This window comes from Chanodichthys erythropterus, chromosome 3 (assembly GCF_024489055.1).
Source record: "Chanodichthys erythropterus isolate Z2021 chromosome 3, ASM2448905v1, whole genome shotgun sequence".
NCBI lineage: Eukaryota > Metazoa > Chordata > Actinopteri > Cypriniformes > Xenocyprididae > Chanodichthys > Chanodichthys erythropterus.
Window position 1 is genome coordinate 67,511,022 of NC_090223.1, and position 23,903 is coordinate 67,534,924.

The window sequence follows — 23,903 nt, forward strand, 5'->3', positions numbered from 1 at the left end:
TGGAAGTGTTGTAGATAAATTCATTAAATTCACACACTGAATCTAGATACAATTTTCAGAAATTAAATTCTACTCTGTACCTTACACAAAATGATTGTATACTACCAGAAAGCATGTTAGTGTCAGAGGGGCAGGGACTCAGGAACCTCCCCTCCAACCTCCGATCAAGGGAAAGATCAAAAAAGAAACAATTCTTAGAATACACTTTTTCATGAGACATTAGGACTACGAATATTACTACAGATCTCTGATCAGCTTCATCTCTTACCATACCAAGAACAGACACTTTCAGGTAAGATGTGATTTTAAACCAATATGAACAGGTAGTAAGGAAAGCTTTTATATAGCACCTTTTAAAACTGTGTTTACAAAATGTTTTACGGAAGAGAAAAACATTCATATATAGAAATAAGATAAACAAAAATAAAATCACATGATAGAAAATAATGAAATGCTTTTTAAAAGTGCACAGAGTCGATGGCTTGTAGGTTGTCAGGAAGAGAGCTTCATAGTTTAGGACAGAAATAACTAAAGACTAACTCGACCGTTTAGCAGTGTTTTTGGCACAACAAACAAATTACTATTTGATGTTTGGAGCGATCTTGCTGGAGTATATTTATTCAACAAATTAGAAAGGTGTATTGTAGCCGTTCCATGAAGACGTTTAAAAACTATTAAGAGGATCTTGAATTAAAATCTGAATGATACAGGCAGCCAATGAAGGGATCCTAGTATTGGTATTTCTAGTTTTAGAGCAATTAGCAAGTTATTAATTCATGCCTCTGCATTCTGAACTCTTTGTAAGTGTTTAATACAGCTCTTTGATAACCCAGCATCTGGACAGACCAGGGACTTATGTGAGGATCCTGTTTGTGGACTTCAGCTCTGCTTTTAACACCATTGTCCCATCACTCCTCCAGCCTAAACTAACTCAGCTTTCCGTGCCCACTTCTGTCTGTCAGTGGATCACCAGCTTCCTGACAGACAGGCAGCAGCTAGTGAGGCTGGGAAAACTCTCATCCAGCACCCGCACCATCAGCACCGGAGCTCCTCAGGGCTGTGTCCTCTCCCCACTGCTCTTCTCCCTGTACACCAACGACTGCACCTCTAAAGACCCCTCTGTCAAGCTCCTGAAGTTTGCGGACGACACCACACTGATCGGCCTCATCCAGGACGGTGACGAGTCTGCTTACAGACTGGAGGTTGAACAGCTGGCTGTCTGGTGCAGTCTTAACAACCTGGAGCTCAACACGCTCAAGACAGTGGAGATGACCGTGGACTTCAGGAGAAACCCCCCTGCTCTTCCCCCACTCACCATCATGAACAGCACTGTGGCAGCAGTTATAAAGATCCAAATGGCCATTAACTTTTAAATGCATCATTATGCATTAATATGAGGAGAGTTCTCCACATGAAAGACCCGCGACTGCAGATCAACGTGCTGTATTTCTCTCCGATACGGTAGGAAATTAACTAAATGAAATGTGGAGGATGTAAGATGATTGACAGGCCAGTTTACGGTGACAGGATGCGACAGAGAGCAAAGACGCGATTGTATGACGTGTTAGTATGTCCCAAAGCTTGTCTACTCTTTTGCTACACACTCAAAAGTAAGTACTTTTTGTTCACAGAAAGAGTACATACTTTTAGGGCGTAGTATAAGTAGGCAAATTGGAACGCAGCAATGGTTAGCGATCTCTAGAAGACATGCAGTTAGTTCCTGGTTCTTCTTCTTCTTTATATGGATTTGTGGCCTAAAAGTGTACAGAGAGCGCCCTCCGGCTGCAAGTATGAATTGTATCCAGCACTCATAGTGATGATATATAGAATAAATATAGAATAAATATTACTCCTTTGTATAGAAATTTGACATAAACATATAAGAATCCATCAATATTTCTCCAAATGTGCATGCTTTAAGCTTAAAGCCTATATGAAATGCCATAGAGGTAACATAATTGTTCAGACATTTTGCATCACAGAAATACATTATATTTTAAAGACTATAATAGAATACCATTATTTTAAATTGAGCTGAGACATGATTACAGAGGGTTTTTTTCACAGCCTACCTGACTGCATGTTGGTCAGAATGTTCAGGAATTGACCGACCGTGTTGATATGAGGCTGTACTGAACCTCCTGCATTGGATGGAAGAAGATTTGCTTGATGCTGAGAGGGAGGCATATGATCCTTGTTCAATAGTGCAAGACAGATTGGTAGCATCACTCAGAGGGGGCAGGAGGGATAGCAATAGATTTAAATGTTGAACTGTTGTTATTAGTTTTGGTTCATGGTTAAATTAAAGATGATAGAGAGGATGTTTTCGTCGACTGAGAAACCAAAGACTGTTACTGAGTTTTTGAAATGAGCGCATGCGTAAGAACAACCCCCCTCCTTCCCAGCTCATTTCAAAGGAACGCCTCCCAAAACTTGTGCACGAGTATTGGAACACGAGTGTTTACCACCGGCATTCACTGTGTCGTGTTAGTGGATTCATTATGTCGGACTCACCGCAGGTAACTCATAATCTGCAGTTGTTACTCCTGTCTCCTGACAAAAACATTGTATGCAGCGCCTGTGGAGTGTGGAAAGTTACTGGAGCGCGCAGCCGCGCTCGTCTCTCACAAGGAACATCACGGCAGTGATTGACAAGCCAGAGGGCCAATTGTTTACGCGATGATCGCGTAAACGATTGCCTGATGTTTTTAAGGCCTCATCATCATGCTCAGATGATGTATATTAATATTATTACTTTCAGTGCACCTAATAAATACTCTTTTATCAGTTAGTAAAGACAGTATGAAGTAATATTGCAAAAATGTATAAAAAAAACATCCTCTTTAGCACCTTTAAGATGTACAACAATACTGTGCAGTAGGTTCGAGCGGTATAATTTTTTCCACTCAGTGTATTTTGCATATTTTTATATTTGCTTTTCTTTCGAAGGAATCTTTGAGAGCATCGAAAGCTATGTTAATACCATAACTCATCTGGTGACGTATGTTTCCAGCATGATGTTTTTGCAAATGCATGTACTTGTCAGCTGTTGTATCTAAACGTCCAACCATGAATGGAAGTTGTGTTAGATTTTCTGCTTTGTCATTTACAGCTGAGAATAGCTTTTTTTTCTGCTGAGGGGGAAGATGTAATGGTATGAATGTATGTATTTTTAAAGCCCATATTTGGGGTTTTCCAGAGCCTTGCATTTCTGAGGAGAATATATGCTGCACTATTCTGTTCTGCTTTGTACTTAAATACAATCATTAATGGTAACCTGTGTCATGTGGATCATTTATGACACACTATAGGTTACAAGTGGTGAATAAGAATCTAGGGTTGTCTTTGTTGTGGTCAATTAAACTTGAAAAATAAGCTTTTCTTGCAGACCTCATTGTATTGTTTAGCATTTTAGCAAAGGAGCAACAAAGTTAATACATTCAGAGCGGCTGAGACTAAAATTCTTAACAAAAGAGGGAGAGATGACATGAGCTCCATGAAGGTAGCAACCGAATCAGCAGAGAGATAGCGCTTATTATTGACAGTTCCCTTATCACTCACTTTTGGTACATAATGAAATCTCAAAAAAGACACAGTAGTGGTCAGATATGGCAACATGTGGTACTCAGGAACTCAGGTAATGGTGACAGGTTTTGACAGGCATCTTCTTCACATTGACATTCAAACAGGTCTCCTTGTTGACAATTCCAAGATGTCGGCACTTTTGATGTACCTGAAGCAGCCGAGCTGCATCTACTGTGCATATCTATGGTTGGCAACCCTAGCTGTGGTGAATGCACAGGTAAGTGCTCTTCTTCAGACAAAATATTTTATTTAAAAAGTAAGGATTAAAAAAATATTTGTGGATTTTTTTTTATCTATCTATCTATCTATCTATCTACATCTACATCTATATATATATCTATATATATATTATATATATATATATATATATCTATATATCTATATATATATATATCTATATATATATATATATATATATATAATATATATATGGGTACAGTGGGTACGGAAAGTATTCAGACCCCTTAAATTTTTCACTCTGTTATATTGCAGCCATTTGCTAAAATCATTTAAGTTAATTTTTTCCCTCATTAATGTACACACAGCACCCCATATTGACAGAAAAACACAGAATTGTTGACATTTTTGCAGATTTATTAAAAAAGAAAAACTGAAATATCACATGGTCCTAAGTATTCAGACCCTTTGCTGTGATACTCATATATTTAACTCAGGTGCTGTCCATTTCTTCTGATCATCCTTGAGATGGTTCTACACCTTCATTTGAGTCCAGCTGTGTTTGATTATACTGATTGGACTTGATTAGGAAAGCCACACACCTGTCTATATAAGACCTTACAGCTCACAGTGCATGTCAGAGCAAATGAGAATCATGAGGTCAAAGGAACTGCCTGAAGAGCTCAGAATTGTGGCAAGGCACAGATCTGGCCAAGGTTACAAAAAGATTTCTGCTGCACTTAAGGTTCCTAAGAGCACAGTGGCCTCCATAATCCTTAAATGGAAGACGTTTGGGACGACCAGAACCCTTCCTAGAGCTGGCCGTCCGGCCAAACTGAACTATCGGTGAGAAGAGCCTTGGTGAGAGAGGTAAAGAAGAACCCAAAGATCACTGTGGCTGAGCTCCAGAGATGCAGTCGGGAGATGGGAGAAAGTTGTAGAAAGTCAACCATCACTGCAGCCCTCCACCAGTCGGGGCTTTATGGCAGAGTGGCCCGACAGAAGCCTCTCCTCAGTGCAAGACACATGAAAGCCCACATGGAGTTTGCCAAGATGGTGAGAAATAAGATTCTCTGGTCTGATGAGACCAAGATAGAACTTTTGACCTTAATTCTAAGCGGTATGTGTGGAGAAAACCAGGCACTGCTCATCACCTGTCCAATACAGTCCCAACGGTGAAGCATGGTGGTGGCAGCATCATGCTGTGGGGGTGTTTTTCAGCTGCAGGGACAGGACGACTGGTTGCAATCGAGGGAAAGATGAATGCGGCCAAGTACAGGGATGTCCTGGACAAAAACCTTCTCCAGAGTGCTCAGGACCTCAGACTGGGCCGAAGGTTTACCTTCCAACAAGATAATGACCCTAAGCACACAGCTAAAATAACGAAGGAGTGGCTTCACAACAACTCTGTGACTGTTCTTTAATGGCCCAGCCAGAGCCCTGACTTAAACCCAATTGAGCATCTCTGGAGAGACCTAAAAATGGCTGTCCACCAACGTTTACCATCCAACCTGACAGAACTGGAGAGGATCTGCAAGGAGGAATGGCAGATGATCCCCAAATCCAGGTGTGAAAAGCTTGTTGCATCTTTCCCAAAAAGACTCATGGCTGTATTAGATCAAAAGGGTGCTTCTGCTAAATACTGAGCAAAGGGTCTGAATACTTAGAACCATGTGATATTTCAGTTTTTCTTTTTTAATAAATCTGCAAAAATGTCAACAATCAATTCTGTGTTTTTCTGTCAATATGGGGTGCTGTGTGTACATTAATGAGGGGAAAAAATAAAGAGTGAAAAATTTAAGGGGGTCTGAATACTTTCCATATCCACTGTATATTTATTTATTTAATATATATATATATATATATATATATATATATATATATATATATATATATATATATATATATATAGATACAGTTGCAAGCAGAAATATTCAACCCCCAAAGAGTTTTAAGGATTTATGAATAAAAATCTTTTCAAAGTGCGGGATTCTGCTTTGGATGACTTCTTTATGAGTTAAGTGATGCATAAAATCAACACAGAAAATGTATGATGTAGTATTTGTGTGTAACAGTATATTTTGTTAAGATCGCCATGTCACAATTATTCAACCCTTATATAATATTGTTATCTTTAAAGCTTTCTGACAGTTTTTATGGCCTAAAGTGGAGCTGAAACATCATTAAGCCTTTGGGAACTCTATAACGATCCTTCATTTGCTTCAGCTGTGATGCATATATAAACCCCAACCATGAAGGTGTTCAAGGTGAGTTGCAATCATGGGAAAGACAAAGGAGCTTCCACAAAAGCTGAGAGAGGAGATTATTTCATCACATCTGAAGGGCCTTGGGTATAAGAAGATTTCCAAAATATTTAACATTCCAAGAGACACCATTGGGAGCATTATAAGGAAGTTTAAAACTTATGGAACAGCTACAAACCTTCCTGGCCGTGGAAGAAAGCCCACAATTTCATCAAGGGCCCTTAGCAACTTAGTCAGGACAGCTAAGAAAACCCCCTGTGTGACTGCAAGAAAGCTACAGGATGACCTGATGAGAGCTGGTACAAGTGCTTCAGTGGCAACTATAAGACGTGCACTGAATAATCAAGGACTTCATGGCCGGACCCCAAGACGCACTCCACTCTTGACCTCAAGGAACATCAGGAGTCGACTAGAATATGCCAGGAGGAATTTGGATAAAACTACAGAGTTCTGGGAGACAGTTCTATGGACTGATGAAACCAAACTGGAACTTTTTGGACATATGGACCAGCGGTACATCTGGCGTGCAAAAGGTCAGGCTTATGACCAAAAAAATACCATCCCCACGGTCAAGCACGGAGGTGGGTCATTGATGATGTGGGGCTGTTTTTCTGCGGCAGGAACTGGCAATCTTGATCGTGTACCTGGTATCATGGATTCCCAGAAATATCAGGTCATTTTAAAGAAGAACGTGATGCCTTCTGTTGACAAATTAAACCTTGGTGATCATTGGATCTTCCAGCAAGACAATGATCCCAAGCACACCTCCAAATCAACTAATGCTTGGTTGGGGAAAAGATGCTGGAGCGTCCTGGAGTGGCCTTCTCAGTCACCAGATTTAAATCCAATTGAAAATCTTTGGTGGGATTTGAAGAAGGCAGTTGCAGCACGGAAGCCATCAAACATCACTGAGTTAGAGACTTTTGCATGTGAAGAATGGGCAAAGATTCCAATCGAGAGGTGTAAGACGCTTGTCAGCACTTATCGAAACCGTTTGTTAGAAGTTATAAAAAATAAAGGACACTCCACAAGGTTACAAGAGTTACAATTTTCATTTAAACTTCAAAGTTAAGTCAACTTCTGTTGTCAAACTAACTTGTATGTATGAATAAATATTTTTTGTTATTTCATGAGGTTTTTTTTTTTTCATTGATTTTCATTATCTTTTATCAACATCACTATAATGTCTTTTGAGGAGAGGGGGTTGAATATTTCTGATTGCAACTTTATATAGATATAGATATATATAGATATAGATATATATATTGAACCATTCCTTCAAAAATAGGAAGTGTTACAACCCAAACTTGATGAGGTTCAGATTTTAAATGAAGACACTGGAGGACTTCACTTCTTAGCAGACCAAGGAAACACACAAAATCCAGGTAAGATTGAAATGTTGTTACAAAATTTGAATGTACTATTAACAATATCACAGGAACTGATTAAAAATCATTAGAAGGAACTTTACAATGCTCTGGAAGTTGAATCACACAAAGCGGAAACAATGCAGCCACCACTGGAATCAAAATCCATGAATACATAGATCTGTTATGATAGGATAGGTAAGACATCAGGACATGAAATTGAAATTGTAATGAATGTGAAAATGTATTAGTTCATTTATGATTCAGGATTTTGCTCTGTCGCCAAAAAAATTATAGCCAAATTAGTTTGTTTCTTTTCATGAAATATCAGTCTTATCAGTACTAAATTTATATGCATTACCTAGAATTGCACCAGCATAATAATAATGATGATGATAATAATAATAGAGGCTACTTCATCATAACATTGAAGTAGGCTATTTTTATACCGTTGGCTCTGATGTCTCTGTAGTGCTTAAACCTGACATGAGTTGCCTTTTGTATATCTAACGGGCGATCTTTGGTCTCATTAATCTATAATTTGTTCCCTGGCAAATCGTTTTGGCTGAAGGCTAAGTGACGTTTCATAACTTTATATATTTAGGTTGTTGTAGCCTACTAAAGCGCAAATTTTGTATGTTTGTCTGAACTGTTTGCTTTATTTCTTATTGTATACATTCTTATACCTTTTATATTTCTATAATGGCTATTACTGATCATTAAAACTGACATGTACCAAAAAGAGAAAGGATTGTGTTTTGTTTTATTTCATTTTATTACAGTAAAGATAATCAGAGTATGCACATATAGCCTGAGCTATATGTTTAATATTTTTCAAATGTAAACGAAAAGACGCAGAGTGGTGTTTTATAACACATTCCGTTTTATTGTTGCCTATACAGAGATAATTAGGGAAGCCAGAGCGAGCTGAGTGATTATCAAGTACGTTGCTGTACCATTTGCAGAATCACCGGACATGCGTCCTCACGAGTCCCTTCTCCTGAGTCGAACTTGCCAAGTCCGAACTACCAAGGACAAAAGTCCGAACTTTGTGAACTTGTTATTGAGAAGTCTCACGTGAGAGCTCCGGTCTTGTACGCGTGACCTTGCGTTGTTTCCTTGTCACTTCTCGCGTGTGTTTGATTGTGAGACGTATTTTCCTATTGTAAAGTCATGCAGTGTGAAACCCCCTGTTGTCGATCCATCGTGCAGTGTGAACACAGCAGTGTCTGAATGATACCCCAGATAGTCATGCAGTGTGAGGAGATCTGTGACCCGAACACTTTGAAAATCATGGAGTCTGAACTCGGCATAACTGCATCAGATGTCTGTGTTTTGTTGGCAATTGGTGCGCAAGTGCATAAAATGTACACAACATAAACGTTTTTGATACCTTTTTATTTATAATAATATGGCAGCTTGCAGACTATCTCTACATAAAAGCTGTGCGCGCTCGTGACTCTTTAGCTCTGCCCATGGCCGGCACGCCTCCAGGAGCTCGGCTTTTTTCGGAAAGACCGCTTATCTGTCTTTTATAAATATGATCAAACTAAAGACTTTTCGTAGATATGAAGGATGCAATACTACTGTACAGGTACTCAAGATTAACATGAGATTGGTAGAAACCATGTGTGTTACCTACGCTTTAAGAAGTTATATTTCATCCAAACATGAGTGTAATTATTTAATTAATATGTGTTGCTTTATTTGTGTTATATAATCCATATATAAAATTATATAATACAATTATTAAATAATAAAATTAAATTTAATCTTAAATACATTCCATCTTGTACAGTTAAACAATAAGAAAAGCTGCGTTACAGCTTCAGCTGTGAGGTTTCTCTGAATATCACAGATACATGTACAGCTGGCTAATGAGAGCTCTGTAATCGGAGTCTGTATAAGGTATTTTGGTTTTTATAGGGGGATAATGTACCATGTTTAAGGTTTTTATAGGGGGATTCCGGTGACGTCATCAATCTGAATGGCAGCTTAAACAGCAGCTCCTCCAAAAAAACTACTTATTTGCCCATTAAATTGTCAGATATAAAAAAAATTAGATTCTGTTTAGCGAACTAAAAAAAAACTAAAAAAAACTAAAAAAAAGATTATCTCGAAACCATCTCAGGTTACAACTTTTACCTTGGAAAGAGTTCACCGCACGCCGGCTCCTGCAAACCCTAATCAGAACAGAGCGGTGATCATCCATTTTCTCAAGTTTTAAGATAAGGAGTTTGTTTCGCGCTCTGCAAAATATCACCCATGACGGATCCAAACTGTTTTTCATCAGGATCTTTAAGCCGAAAAGAGTTCAATGATGTTAAAAAACTGTTTATCGGCATGAGGACTTTCCTTGGGTTTCACCATTATCCGTGCAAGTTAAAGGTGCTGTACAACAGGAAGATCAAACTGATGTACTCGCCACGCAAGGCTGAGGAATTCTACTGCGATATCAGTGCTGGATAAACTATGGACAATCAGGTTTGATTTGACTTTAATGCTTTAAACGAAAGAGGAAATGTGACTTATGTACAGCTTAAATTCCCCAACTGTATCTGATTGAATTTAATTTGTCACTTCTTACTGATATTGATGCCTGTAAAAATATTAGACAATGGTTGGAACAATACAGGCAGGATAATGCCTCCTCTCCTGTTGCTCCTGCAGTGATATGGGATGTGGCCAAAGCTGTGATTAGGGAGCGTCTGATCTCATATACATCTAAAAGGAAAAAAACTATGATCGAGCGGTCTGAGCAACTGAAAAAGGATCTTATACACTTAGAGAATCTTCACAAGCAATCACCTACAGAGGTAAACTTGAGGAAGCTTAATACTGTCAGAAATAATCTTAATTTGCTTCAGATTGATCATGCCAAAAAACTATTAACTTTCACTAGGCAACAGTATCATGAATATGGAAACAAACCAAACAGGCTTTTAGCCTATCAACCTAAAAGAGAGCATGCTGAATGTACAATAAAATGCATACGTAAACCGTCAGGGCAATTTAAATATGATATGTAGCATTTACAGTCAAAGTTACGGATTTTCCCCATATCTCTGTCTTTATCCCCATCAAATGTTACTATCGATGCAGCCTCTGATATCTTATGGTCCAACTAGTCTGACGCCAGTCCGATACATTCTTCCTCGTCTTCATCTTCGCTCAGTTGTAGATTAGGGATATTATTCAGTCTTATTATGCCGCTTTCATCGTCGCTGTGAGCGCTTGTTCATAAGCATCCGGCTTGTCGAAGAAGTACTTCAAAACATTTTCATTGTAACGGCCATGGTTCAGCTCATCTGTGATATTCTTTGCTGCGTCCATCTTCATTGAATTTTGATATCAGCTAGAGCGCTGCATAATAAGTAGCCACACTTCCCTTGGAGGCGGGGGCAATAACAAAAGAAACAAAAGCCGGCTTATTCAGTATGGAAATACACACAGACAATGACACGCCCCTACTGCATGCTAGAATCTCTGAAAAAACAAGCCGATTTTAACCTCAAAATGTAAAAAAATTATGTTTTAAATATACCTATACTGCTATCTCAAACACGGAGAGGCTTCTTCGTGATCTCAACTAACAGATTCTGCAAAAAAACGAAAATCACCAATTTTGAAAAAAAGCGCTTCTTTCTCATTTGCTCGAAAGTTGTGCTGCCGACTTGTGTCCCTGGTTTTGGTGACGGGTCACATATACTAATCATTTTCATAACTTCAATGAGTGCATTGTTTCTGCTAATATATTGTTAGCTAACTGGGTGATTTGTATATCCATTTCTGAAATTACATAACTTGCACACCGTCACCTCTGATAACAGATTGCTCTAAATTGTAACGTTGACATGCCTTTTCTGTAAAGCTGCTTTGAAACGATACATAGTGAATATAAAAATGTGAATTGAACTGAACAAATTTATGTACACTAAATCAGTAGAAGATGTTTTGGAGCCAGAGAATCACCGAAAGGTTTTGATGAAGTGTCATTCTTAAAACATCTAGCCTAAACAACTGTTGTAAAACCATTAACAGAAACACATTTAGGATACACTCTTCCCTCAACAGGTTGACTCGCAAACACCTTCACGGTGAGTTAAATAAATGTTTTTAACAACGATGCTATCAATGTGTTTGGAAACACAGATACAGATGTTCACGAAAGAACATCTCCCAAACAACAACTTTTCTGGCGTGTGTGGATAATGAGGACTCTTTGGTTTGATGAATATTTCTGATTCTTTGTCTTAGGCACTAACAACTAACATGAACCTAACAGCACTGATTTTGACACTGAGGTGTAAAACTTGCTTGGGTAACTTTCACCCCCACAATCAAAGGAAAAACAATCCCATCATCAGCTCCCAACAGACTGAAAGGAGCCAAATAGCCTGTTATACAAATGCCAATCTGGGGTGAGATATAAACCCCATAAATATATCCATATATCTAACTATAAATCCAACTAAACCTATATCTCATTGACACTCATGACCTGCCAATCAAGGGTGACAGCACTCATAAAACATATTTGACAACCACTGACCAGTCAGTTTGAGTGACAGCACCCAGAAATTAAGGTCATAAATTAAGGCTATAAAATCATCATTCTGACACATAGTGTAGGATAATTTACTTACACGAAATAGCATAAGCCCTTATCCTTTGTTATTGTGTTTCAGTGGAAACAGGCTGAATGGAGATTGGTTACATTCCTCACATTTAATACAGATTCAGGAATATGAATGATTACCTGATTCAGCAGTAATGAGGGAGCAGGAGATAAGGCACTGGATAGAATCAAGTCCCAGGTCACGTGATAATCCTGTCGACTACAACTCAATAGCTATGTTTCCATCCGCCTATTTTTAATGCGCATTTTGAGATATTGCATTAAAAAAATGCTGGATGGAAAGCCAAGATGTGCATAAATTAAAAAGTGCACATAAAAAAACTTGTGCGCTCAAATGAGTAGGACACAATTTTTATGTGACACGAAAACATGTGCATAAACTACAATGGAAACATGTTTACTGAAAAAATTCCTTGATGTGCATGTGAAAAAAAGACATGTGACTTTGTAATGTAACAGCATAACTGGACCAACCAGCGGACCGATCTCGTACAGCATCTGGAATGCTGTTTTTGGTCATTCTGTAATGCCTGAGCAAAGTCTGTCGTTAAAGTGGTTCAGAATAATTCTCACGATTGCATTCACAAATACCAGCATCTGAATGCAAGATAACATGACAGTGTTTATTGTTTTTCATCTGCACGCTCAGAGGTGCAAATCATTTATGATGAAAATTATTATATACAGTGGCTTCTACTGCAGAAACTTCAATTTTTCTTAGTGATATTTAGCGCCAGTGTATCCGGAAGTGATGTTTTTGTTCTCTTTGACTCGCTGGATTGAAACAGTGCTTTATTCACAAATGTTTTATGTGATATTCAAAATTTGCACAAGTTAAATACGTAACTTTGGATGGAAACATAGCTAATGTATTATCAATGTCACATTTATCAAGAGGATGCTTCTCTTTTTTTTAATTGTCCATCCTCATCCGCCTTCTTCCCTATTAAAGGAAAGAAGGCAAGGTGCTCTGCAACCATTGAATAATAGATGCAATACTTGGACCATGTGTTAAGTATTACATTCTTGCTTTTTCAAACTTCAATGGATGTTTTTCAACCATTTTTCAACAGACTTGCTAAAATCATGAAGGCCCACCCTTAAACCCAGCCCCCACTGGATTAGAGAAAATCGGGTAAAAGCCTATGGTGGCTTGAAAATGCTCCACTGATTGGGAAACACCCACTAGTCTTCTGCAGAGATGCATCAACTACAAATCACTGTTAGTTCAATTTTACTGTCTCCACCTATGCGTGCTGTTGGCTTTCATCAAAATTTCAATGCTGATCCAACACAATTTAAACACTGAAATGTCAGTCTCAACCAAAATAATGATTTGGATCAAAACTCAACATTCTATCAATGTCACCATGCTATCTGAGGTATTACTAGCACAGATGTAAGCATGAGGATTGTTATGCTAAATTGCAACCCGATCTCTCTAATCTGATTAACTGGTAGCCTATTGGAGCCTCACACAGTGTCTCATAAAAGTTATTCAGCAAACAATCATAATGATAAACCTTAAAAACTTGCTTCAAATGTGATGTTTTCTTATTCTTTGGTATCTTGCAACCATATTCTCTCATTCTTGGCTCGTCCTTGGAAAAAAATAAAATAAAAATTATTTCGACAAGAGGAAAAATTAGATGTCAATCAGCATCAGCAACCGCCAGTGGTGAATAAAATATTACACCCCTCTGGCTTCACCACTGTTGCTTGGCACCATATTGCTGCTTGCATCTTTATTTTAATTTCCGGCTTTCCACTGTCATATGGTGGGGGCGCTATTGCACATCTTCTGAAAGAGTACTGAATCTCCTGATCAAAACACAGGTGAAAAAGAAGCAGAAACAAACAATATCATATGTAAGCAGATGCAAATGTAAAATTATGCAATCATCAACATTGAACAGCATATAAATTAACATATTACTAATACTAATACTAATATTACCAAATTAAATGTTGACCCAGGACGAACTATAGGATTGTGAAGCTCTGGGGGTGTTGATGGACTCAATCTACCCCATCTGTGTTTTGATAATCTTTCTGAATCCCATCTGGGTGTAGTCTTTGACTAAACGTATTTTTCTCAGCTTCTTGCTCAAAATGTTTCTTTAATGAAACTTTTTTTTTAATGAAACTTACCCATATTGAAATGTTGATAAAAAAAATTGCACAAAGCTATAATAATTTTTTGTTTAAAAGCAGAGACTCTGTTATTTCTTTTGATAAATTGGATGTTAATACAACAAAGTATTATACGGGCCATGAATCTTTTGTGAAAATGATCAAAAATGCAGGTAGTGGCTGGCAACTTTTTACAGAAACACTGGCAGGGAAAGAATTAATGTTATCATCAGATGTAATTTTGTTAATATATATAAATATTGTAAGTATAAATATGACCTTTTATTTGTCATTTACTGCAGCCCTGGCATCACAGCCCATTGAAGTGGCAGCTCTAGGAAGACCTCTGTTTCCTGGTATGCTGTATGACTGCCGCAAGGATACCTTCATTCCAGGTGATTTACCAACCTAAACAAATAAAAGTTTGTTGTCCTCACTTCACCAAATGCTGCATCAACAATTACTAGTCCTTGTTTAAAAACACTATAAAACCCACGTTTCTTCAACAGTACATCACTTCCTCATACATAACCCTTAAAGCCATTTCTCATTTCAGGTGTTACTCTGTGGGATAAGAAGTCACTGAGTGAAGATCTGGACAGTCGTTCAAAGCCCATGACAGATCTGAAGTTCAGTAGCTCAGACTCTCTCTCTAGTAAGTCCAGTCTCCTGGATGTAAGTGCTTCCCTGAAGGCCAGCTTCTTGGGAGGGCTGGTGGAGGTGGGAGGATCTGCCAAGTTTCTGCGTGACACCAAATCCTCAAACCAACAGTCCAGAGTTACAATGTATTACAAAGAAACCACCAGATTCGAACAGCTCACCATGTCCCAGCTGGGCAACTTCACCTACCCTCAGGTGTTTGACCAGAAAACTGCAACTCATGTGGTCACGGCTGTACTGTATGGAGCTCAGGCCTTCATGATGTTTGATCGGACATTTTCAGAAGAGGAAAACAAGCAGGAGATTGAGGGAGAACTGGATGTCATGGTCAAGAAGATTCCTCTATTTTCCATTGAGGGAAAAGGAGCTTTAAAGATGACAGAAGGTGATAAGAAAGTGGCTGAGAACATTGCCTGCACGTTTTATGGTGATGTCCGCCTTGATCAGAACCCCACCACTTACATGGAGGCCCTAGACGTGTACAAGAAGCTCCCCAATATACTGAAGGAGAATCCAGATAATGCAGTTCCAGTAAAAGTCTGGCTCTATCCTCTTTCTCTACTGGATACAAAAGCTGCACAGTTGGAGAGAGAAATTAGCACGCGTCTGGTTTCCAACACTGAATATGTAATGGAGAAGCTGGGAGAAGTTGAGAGGAAATGCAATGACCTCTCCAGAAAACCACTGGTAAATGTTTTCAAAGACATCAAAGAGAGGCTGCAAACATTTCAGAGATCATTCAGCATTTACAAGACAATGCTCATGAAAGCTGTCAGCAGGGTCTTGCCTGCTATACGAGGAGGATGGATGGAGGAGAAGTCACTGGCAGACATCCTGAAGATCCACTACAGCTCCCCTTTCAATGCTGACAAGCTTAACCAGTGGTTAGATCGTGCAAAGTCTGAACTCAACCTCTTGAGTTCTCAAACAAAGAAGCTGGAGGGAATCAGAACTGAAGACTCAGACAGTCTCAGCACCATGCTCCTTGATCCTGATATTGATGTTGTGGTGTGCTTCACCTTCACATCTCTGAAGTATGAAGACACATATCTTTCAACTCTGGAGGACTTTATGAAATCTGATAAGTTTAAAGAGCTAGATGTGGGAATGAAACCGCATTCTGGCATGTTAGCATCAGAAGAGTGGTTCAGCAATCCTGATGTCATCTCAAACATGAGAGAGAACTTATCTCTTTTCAAAAGTTTTTCAGAAGCTAATAAAGATGAAAAGAAATACCGATTCATTATGTCTGTCATCTCCAATCCATCCAGTCCAGGCTCCTCCATCTATCTGTATGAAAAAGGGAAGCTGACAGACACACAGTTCCAGCCCGTGTCGAAGCCTCCCCCACCAGAAGCGAAGGAGGTCCTGGTGTGCAGTGTGTCCCTGAAACTGCAGAAGTCCAAGACTGGAGAAACTGTGCTGTACAGAGTGGAGTACCAGCAGGAGAAAGAGGAACAGTGGCTTGTCAAAAACACATCTGATGAAGACTTTACTCTGACTAAGTTGGAGGTCGGAAAGCAGTACTTGATCCGTTACAGGATTGTGGGTAAAGTGGGAGTGAGTGAAGTCAGTGACACTATCAACGCCATACTGCCTTTATGTAAGTGCCATAAGCAATTTTTTTTGGATTAATCTGTATTAATCTGACACTTTGTTTTTATTTTATTTTTTTGAAAATTTGTTATAGAAACATTTTTACAAAAAATCTTCTGATTTAACCTTGAGATTTGAAGTATTAAATAGCTCAGATTAGATATTTGCACCACTATCTACAATGACACTAATAATTCTTAATTTCTGATAGAAATGCAAAATAAATTAGTAGTTATTAATAGAATAACGAGACACAAACCTTCACATTCAATTGCTTTTGGTCCTATTTATATTGTTCACAGTGCATACTACAGATACAAACTTTTAGTCCAAAAGTGCACACATTTGTAGAAATGGGCTACACGTTTACCTCAGATTTCATTAGATAGAATATAAGCCGGGCCGTACGCAGGGTTTCATAATTACCGAGGTCAGAAAATGTAGTTTGCTAGGGGGGTACGGGGGCATGCTCCCCTAGAAAATTTAGATTTCCCTGGTGTACATATGTGGATTTTTAAGATGTTTTAAGGCCAACAAATTGGATAACAATAGCTTTAAAACCATGTCAACAAATACATACATGCATGCACAGTTTTGAGGCAGCTTTAATCACATGTTTGGTCATTTCATGCCTTAACTTACAACCGAACAATCACTGTCATTGCTCGTAGTTTCTTTTTCACTTTATTTAAGCTATAATAAAGTAATTATGCAGCGCGCGCCGGCGCATTTGCACATGCAATTCTTGAGTGCGTGCCGCGAGCACAGTATAACGGTCGTGTTCATTTTTCTGAGTTTTACCGACATAGCCTGACAACATCTCATCTGACCGCAGTTCACTGTTGTTCAAGTGTTCAACTGAAGCTCCCTCGTCGTCACCTGCACATTTTCTACGCTAGTTTGACTTGCGCCTGGCGCTGAGGCGAAGTCGGAATGCACATCTGAAAAGTGTCCTGTTTGTTGTGGTCTAAAAGAGACAGTTCTATATAAACTCAGCGTTTTACTTAGCAATGTTTTAAAAAAAAGTTGTATTTTTGGTATTTTATAAGCTCTGTTGGTGGTTTGTGGAGTAGCATCACCCAGGGGGGATTTTTTTATCCCCACCGGGGATAAAAATAATTCAGCAGAGGCAGGGATACATAGACCAGATGGGGGGAAATCCCCCCTCATCCCCCCCCTACAAATTAGTGATGGGTCCTTCTTGAACGATTCATTCATTTTGAACGAATCTTTAATGTGACTCGGGAAGAACAAGTCGTCTCGGAGAGTGATTCATTCAGTTGCATATGCGCATTGCGCAACATTCTATGGGTCCTTTACTGGAGTTAGATCACCTGTTTCGAGTCTTCGGGTTTGAGTCGTTCGTTCATCACGTGACAACCCCATACGCTTACCAATGCAGTCAAAATCTACACCGTGTCCACATCACAGGCTGTTACGTAGCGGTGCGTGTGCACTATAGCATTTCAATGACATGTCGGTGTCTCATAATTATTAATGAGACTGAGATTTCTTATCCTATGAGAAGACGCTGTCTCTATTAAAATATTCAGGACACAACGTGGTTCTTTCAAATGACAAACATGTCAAACTGCTAGATTGCACAGTAGATGAGAGAAGCATTCATGGGTCGCAAGTGTTTGTTTTCACGGTATACAAGTTCGGGTGTGTTGCATGGCTTTCCCGTGATGACTACCGACACTGTTTGTGTGCAGCAAGCAGAGCGGGAGGTGGATTTCGGCCTTATTCATCCTCTGAAAGGTGCTTCAAACAGAGAGATTGCATACAATAAGATGCATTAATGGATCAAAACGAGTGTTTGTTTTTGTTTTGTAAGTGTTTCTGCGTCGCACAAGTGCTCTTCAATATCTGTATCTCCGACACAAGCACAATTCATTCACACTGTGAGAGTAAATGGTCTTTATGGCTCTTTAACCAGTCAAAAGGCTTATAAAAAGGCCACAAAATAAGCCTCAAAAGTTATCAAAGATGCAACAGCATGTTTGTATTCGCTTCAAAGGAAAAATGCGAATGGCTGCACATTTATTTTTGTATTAAATTATAGCAAATAGCATGTGTATCTTGTGTAAACTGAATCAGAAGCCATTGACCCTTTAAAGACACAGAGTATACTATGTATTTATTGTCAAATGTAGGCCACCATAAATGTGAGTTTCCAAAGCAATTACAAAGACAGCTAATAATGTCGTCAGTTTGACCATATCAGTTGGAGCCCAAGTATGATTCTGAATATGCAGATAACCAAGCGATCGATCAGAAACCTGATACTCGTATGTATTACAGTAGAAGCCACAGTTCAGCTGAATGTGACATGTATTTGAACAGCATATACTTTTACAAGTAATAAAACACACATACAGTTTCTGATTCAGGAGTGCCAGATTGCCCTAGCAAAGTTGGAATTATCATTATTATTATCATTATTATGTAAATATTTTCACCGAATGACGTAGCTTCGTGAGGGGTGGATTCGATCGAGGTGTCTGAGCTGGGTCTGATTCTGCCTTCTTTTTTTAGATCGAATAAATCATTTTGTAGGAGACTTAAAACCCCTTGAACAAGTGAAATAATTCTCTGAATGAAAACCAATAGAACATTTAAAAATATAGCTAATGTGGTGGATCTGGTATTTCTTTTGTATTCTGCACTGTGATTTGGCCAATCCATTCATATGATTTCATTCCTGTGCTCTGATGAACATGAGTCGGCAAGCCCCATTCCCTCATATATGAGAGGACACAACATTCTGGTTGACGTCTGTTTACTGAAAATTGAAATAAAACAGCTTCTCAGTGGTGTTTTGCTGCAGACATTAGGCATCTAAAAAAAGTATGAAAATGAATGAACTTGCTAATGAGAGCACTATCCAACATAAGTTCACAAAAGGCCATATAACTATTAAAATATATGTTAATGCTCTTATTGCATAACCCAAGAAATGCATATTTGCTCTTATCCAAAAAGTACGGACTCCTGCATATCTCAACACATACAATCCCCGAAGCAGTTGAACAGTACAGATACGCTATTCAACATCAACATGTAACATCTGAATATTAACTTTGTGCCAGACTGGCAGGCGTCTAATTCTGGAGTGTCTTTGAGCTACTGTTGTGACAACCAGCTTTGGAACCTCTTTAGGTTCATTATCTAAACAACTTTGACCCAGACATAGTGACAGGTGTATTGTGTTCCCCACTTTCCCATCATCAAGATGTATGTGTCCTGACCTTTTTGTCCGAGCACTGTACAAGGCAAGCTGAATTTCGGACTGCCTTTTTTCACACGAGTAGGTATCTTCACCCGCACTCTGTCCCCTGGTCGTAAAGCAGATGGTTTCACTGCACGGTTGATGTCAGTGTAGGTTTTGACTTGAGACTGGCGAGGATGAAAATAATCTCGCACTGGAGCATCAGTACACGCAGAGTGCCGGGTGGGTAGAATGTGTAAGGTCGTTCTCATGTTGTGTCCAAGCAAGAGTTCACTGGGAGCAGCACCAGTGGTGGCATAAGGTCTTGCACGGTAATGCAGCAAGAAGTGCCTCACCAAAATTTTCCAGGACTTCCCTTCCAAGCTTTTGGTTTGAACACAATCTTTCAGGACACGGTTCACTCTACAGCCCCATTAGCTTGCGGAAAGTATAGGGAGGTACAAACATGTTTGATATTCCTACTTGCAAGGAACTCAGCAAAGGTAAGAGATGTCAGTTGCACAACATTATCAGTCACAATTTCCACAGGGTTGCCAAACCAGCTAAATGTTGTTGCCAGAAAGTCAGTGACAGTGTCAGTTCATTACTGGTGAACGTTATTTCTGGCCACTTACTGTAGTAGTCAATTAAAGTGAGTGCATACCTGCAATCCCAGGCCCCTAACTTGAATGGTCCGACAATGTCAAGTCCAACCTTTTCCCATGGTGCAGAAGGAAGTGGTACTGGTTGAAGGGGAGGCGTATGTGTTTTGGCTCTGTTGTTGTGTGTCTGGCAAAGCTGGCATGAACAGATTGTGGACTGGGCTGTGTGGTCCATGCCAGGCCACCAATCTAAGTCACAAAGATGCTGTTTGGTCCTGACGATGACCCTGATGAGCTAAATTAATTAGGACCCTGCGCAGAGATACAGGTACCACCAAGAGGTATGAACCTTTAAAGACCAGGCTGTTTTGTGCTGCAAGTTCATCCCTCACATGAAAGTATGATGCCAGCTCAGGTGGAAGGTTTTTCTTGTTTTTAGGCTAGCCTACAAGTAGTTGCTGTAGCAGTGCTGACCGTTCAGGGCAAGTAGTGAATTCTTTAGAGACCTCCTCCAATGAAAGAGCACGGGGTTCGGCAAAGACAAATGCCACTCTATCAGGTTCAATGGCAAGGCAAGTTTATTTGTATAGCACATTTCATACACAATGGTAATTCAAAGTGCTTTTACATAATAAAAATAAAACATAAGGAATAGAAATAACAGTAAAGACAGAGAATTTTGCTATCTGTATGGATGGATGAGCTAGAAAGTCTTAGGGAGTTTTGTTGTTGTTGTTTTTGTTGTCCGTCAGAGTGGATCTAAACGGATCTAACCATCAGAGCAGATCTAAATGGATCTTCCTCACACTGCCAAATTTACCAAATTTTAACCTGATCACAAATGCTTTCTTCCTAATTCTCCAAGCCCTTTCAACCAGACAGCAATATTTAAAATGCATTAAAAGTCAGAAATAACAAGATGATACATAAAAGATATAAAATAAATTAAAAATGAAATAAAAACAGGAAAAGGAATTAAAAGAATAAAAAGATAATGCGTATAAAATAAAATGCAAACAGTGTGGACATAGCACAGTGTTCAATCAGCAAATGCATAGATAAAAAGATGTGTTTTGAGTCTGGATTTGAATGTGGCTACTGATAGAGCACATCTGATCTCTTCTGGAAGCTGGTTCCAGCTGCGGCTGGCGTAACAGCTAAAAGCAGACTCTCCTTGCTTTGAGTGAACCCTTGGTATTTCTAAGTAACTTGATCCTGATGATCTGAGTAATCTGTTAGGTTTATATTCTATGAGCATATCTGCAATGTATTGAGGTCCTAGGCCATTGAGTGATTTATAAACAAGTAACAGTACTTTAAAATCAATTCTAAATGCAACTGGAAGCCAGTGCAAGGACCTGAGGACTGGTGTGATGTGTTCATGTTTTCTGGTGCTGCTCAGAATCCTGGCAGCAGCGTTCTGTACGAGCTGCAGCTGTCTTATGGTCTTTTTGGGAAGACCAGTGAGGAGCCCATTACAATAATCCACCCTGCTGGTGATGAAAGCCTGAACAAGTTTCTCTAAGTCTTGACTGGAGACAAAGCATCTAACTCTTGCAATATTTTTGAGATGATAATATGCTGATTTAGTTATTGTCTTTACATTGTTTGATCGCTAGAGTTAAGGTACATGTTCACTTTGAGAACTTCATCTTTGTTTCCAAACGCAATGACTTCAGTTTTGTCTTTGTTTAACTGAAGGAAGTTTAGGCACATCCAATTTTTTATTTCATCAATGCACTGGCGCAGCGAGTCAGTGGGGCTGTAGTCATTAGGTGATAGGGCTAGGTAAATCTGGGTGTCATCTGCATAGCTGTGATATGCAATTTGGTTCTTTCTCATTATTTGGCTCAGTGGCAGCATATATAGGTTGAACAGGAGGGGTGCGAGTATTAAACCTTGAGGGACTTCGCATGTCATGGATGTCCACTCAGACTTATGGTCACCGATACTCACATAATAACCTCTCCCTTATAAGTATGACCTGAACCATTTAAGGACCATCCCAGAAAGCCCAACCCAGTTTTCCAGCCTGTCAAGAAGTATGTTGTGATCGACAGTGTCAAATGCAGCACTGAGGTCGAGTAGAAAGAGCACTGATAATTTACCTGTATCTGTGTTTAGGCAAATTTCATTTATTATCTTTATGAGTGCTGTCTCTGTGCAGCGATGCAGTCGGAAACCAGATTGAAAGTTGTCAAAGTATCCATTCAAGCTTAAGAACTTGTTCAGCTGATTGAAAACAACTTTTTCAATGATTTGAGATTGGTCTGTAGTTGCTCAATATGGTGTTATCCAGATTACTCTTTTTCAGGAGGGGCTTAACGACTGCAGTTTTCAGGGATTTTGGAAAAGTCCCAGAGAGAAGTGAGGCATTTACCACTTTTAGGAGATCTGCTTCTAAACAGTTTAACACTCTTTTGAAAAAAGATGTGGGAAGTGTGTCAAGGGCGCAGGTTGATGTTTTAAGGTGCTGTACTGTTTCTTCCAAAATTTTACCATCAATTGCTTCGAAAACAGACTTAATAGATACTTTCTGAGGTTGTGATCTGGTCTGTTTTACCCCAGTGCAGCTCAAGGATGTGCTGATCGCCTTTCTGATATTATTTTCTCAGAGAAGAAGGAAGCAAACTCACAGCATTTGCTGTCTGAGAGCATTTCACTGGGAATCTGACTTGGGGGATTTGTTAGTCTCTCTACAGTAGTAAAAAGAGTGCGGGCGTTGTTTAAGTTTCTGTTTATAATATTTGAGAAGAAGGTCTGTCTAGCTTTGCCTAGTTCCACATGAAGGATGTCTTTATAGATGTTATAATGGATTTCAAGTTTTGTCTTTCGCCACATGCGCTCAGCTTTTCTGCATTGTCTTTTCATATTTTGTACTGCTGTTGAGTTTCTCCATGGTGCTTTTTGTCTGCCACTTTTCTTCCTGACTTTCACAGGAGCAATGTTATCAATAACATTCTGTACTTTTGAGTTAAAAGAATCAAGGAGAAAATCCTCAGAGTCTGCAGATATGCTTGGTGTTAAAGATATAGCCTTCATAAACAGTGCACTAGTGTTCTCATTTAAGCATCGCTTTTTGACCTAGATCTAACTTGAACAGTCGGAGAGATCAATATAATCAAAGAAAATACAGAAATTATCAGATAGCGCTACATCCTTAATGACAATGGATGAAATGTTTAGACCCTTACTAATAATTAAATCTAGAGTGTGTCCACGATTGTGTGTAGGTCCATGTACATGCTGAGTCAGATCAAAGGTATTCAAAAATGCCATATTGGATTCTGCATTTTCTATGTGGATGTTAAAGTCCCCAGTAATAGCAAAACAGTCAAACTCTGAGGAAATTGCTGATAACAGTTCTGTAAAGTTCTCCACAAAGGCTAGAGTATTTTGGAGGCCTGTAAATAACTATAAGTAGAATGCGAGGAGCTTTTAACACAATACCCAAGTATTCGAAAGACAAGTAATCACCAAATGACACTTGCTTGCATTGATAGACATCTTTAAATAGAGCAGCAACACCTCCACCTCTCCTAACAGCTCTGCAGACACTCATAAAAGTAAAGTTAGGAGGGGCTGTTTCATTCAGGTTTGTTGAACTGCAACTGTCTTCAAGCCATGTTTCATTTAGAAGAATACAATCTAGGTTGTTTGTGGTTATTA

General features: G+C 39.1%; 3 protein-coding genes across 3 annotated transcripts in view; 2 read left to right on the forward strand and 1 right to left on the reverse strand.

Annotated features, from left to right (window-relative positions):
• LOC137005952 (gastrula zinc finger protein XlCGF57.1-like) overlaps nucleotides 1-23,903 on the reverse strand; it is a 779,808-nt gene that overhangs the window by 648,733 nt on the left and 107,172 nt on the right. The window lies entirely within an intron of this gene.
• Nucleotides 1-23,903, forward strand: part of LOC137006201 (gastrula zinc finger protein XlCGF57.1-like) — a 703,714-nt gene that overhangs the window by 122,568 nt on the left and 557,243 nt on the right. The gene's annotated exons all lie outside the window — the stretch shown is intronic.
• LOC137014392 (neoverrucotoxin subunit beta-like) overlaps nucleotides 211-23,903 on the forward strand; it is a 27,558-nt gene continuing 3,865 nt past the window's right edge. The window contains exons 1-5 of the mRNA XM_067378678.1: nucleotides 211-292; nucleotides 3,690-3,802; nucleotides 7,315-7,411; nucleotides 14,468-14,560; nucleotides 14,722-16,428. Of these exons, the coding sequence (XP_067234779.1) occupies nucleotides 3,713-3,802; nucleotides 7,315-7,411; nucleotides 14,468-14,560; nucleotides 14,722-16,428 (1,987 nt within the window). The 5' untranslated portion in view covers nucleotides 211-292; nucleotides 3,690-3,712. The remainder of the gene's footprint in view (nucleotides 293-3,689; nucleotides 3,803-7,314; nucleotides 7,412-14,467; nucleotides 14,561-14,721; nucleotides 16,429-23,903) is intronic.